At 37.2% G+C, this 1,284-nt stretch overlaps 1 protein-coding gene across 1 annotated transcript in view; it reads left to right on the top strand.

Moving 5' to 3' along the window:
* The window catches only part of DYNC2H1 (dynein, cytoplasmic 2, heavy chain 1), a 522,114-nt gene that overhangs the window by 413,045 nt on the left and 107,785 nt on the right, over positions 1–1,284 (top strand). Inside the window, exon 61 of the mRNA XM_012659112.1 lies at positions 83–292. Within this exon, the coding sequence (XP_012514566.1) occupies positions 83–292 (210 nt within the window). The remainder of the gene's footprint in view (positions 1–82; positions 293–1,284) is intronic.

Consider the following 1,284-nt stretch of genomic DNA (forward strand, 5'->3'; position numbering starts at 1 on the left):
AAAACTTTTGAAGTGTTTTAATATAATATATTAATGATTTCTGTTACATTTCAGTAACTATAGCATCACATTTTTCTTTTAGAATTCAAACCTGATTCATTATAAAGTATCTCCTCCTAATGATCGACAAGGATCTCCAATATTATCATTCATCATTCTTGAACAATTTAATGCCATTCGTTTAGTACAAAGTGTTCATCAGTCTCTTGCTGCTCTCAGCAAAGTCATCAGAGGAACTACCTTATTGAGTTCAGAAGTACAAAAATTGGCAAGTGCTTTGTTAAACCAAAAGGTAAGCCAATACTAACTATGTTTTTTATTTCATTGTTGTACGTGGCTCTTGCATCATGCATACATTTGTCAGTAATCTTACAGTTAATAGTAACAGAAAATTCAAGTCAAACTGGCTTAAGCCATATAGAAATTAACTGGTTGATATAACTGAAGAGTCTAGTGGTAGCTAGCATTAAGTCAGCTTGATTCAGGAGCTTAAAATTGTCATGAGGATCTCAGTTTATGTTATCTATCTAGCTATCTAATCATTGCATATATAATGAAATCTGTGTTGATTTCACTTTGGGACAGGTCCTCTATACATGATGGTACCCTACCAGCCTGAGTTTTATATCTTCTGAGCTCCAAGTGCAACAGAAAACAAAACAAAACAAACAAACAAACAAAAAAACCACCTGTTTCCTAGTAACTCAAGCAAAAATCTTGGGATTTGCTTTGATTCACACCACTTGGCTTATATGTTATGCCTATTCCCATACTGGTTCTGTGGGCAGGGTGTGCAAAGCTCTCACTGACTAGGGCTTCAGCCAAATGCTTATCCTGTGGGCTGGGGATGGATTCATCTTGATCTGTAACACAAATGCTGAGAATAAGGGAAGGATGATCACCCAGTGGAAAATCAGGGTACTTTTAGCAGAAGAAGAAAGAAACACATTGCTCTTGCTGCATAATTGGACCCTTTTAAATGATAGTAAAATCCGTGTATTTCAGATCTGTTGGGTAAGAAACATAAAATATGGGATGTCCTGCATAAACTTACCTTGGCTAGTTAGAGAATATAAACTTTACAGAAGTTGGTATCTGGAAAAGATTTCACTAGGGCTTTACAGGAATTAAGAGGTTTTTTCCCCCCTGCTATTTATACTCAGTCTAAGGAAACCTCTGATAGTCAACCTAAAAGTCCTCTCTGTTTGATTATAAAAGGATAGCCTTGGCCGGATGCGGTGGCTCACTCCTGTAATCCTAGCTCTCTGGGAGGCCGAGGCGGGC

The sequence above is a fragment of the Propithecus coquereli genome, unplaced genomic scaffold (assembly GCF_000956105.1).
Source record: "Propithecus coquereli isolate 6110/MARCELLA unplaced genomic scaffold, Pcoq_1.0 Scaffold6, whole genome shotgun sequence".
Classification (NCBI taxonomy): Eukaryota; Metazoa; Chordata; class Mammalia; order Primates; family Indriidae; genus Propithecus; species Propithecus coquereli.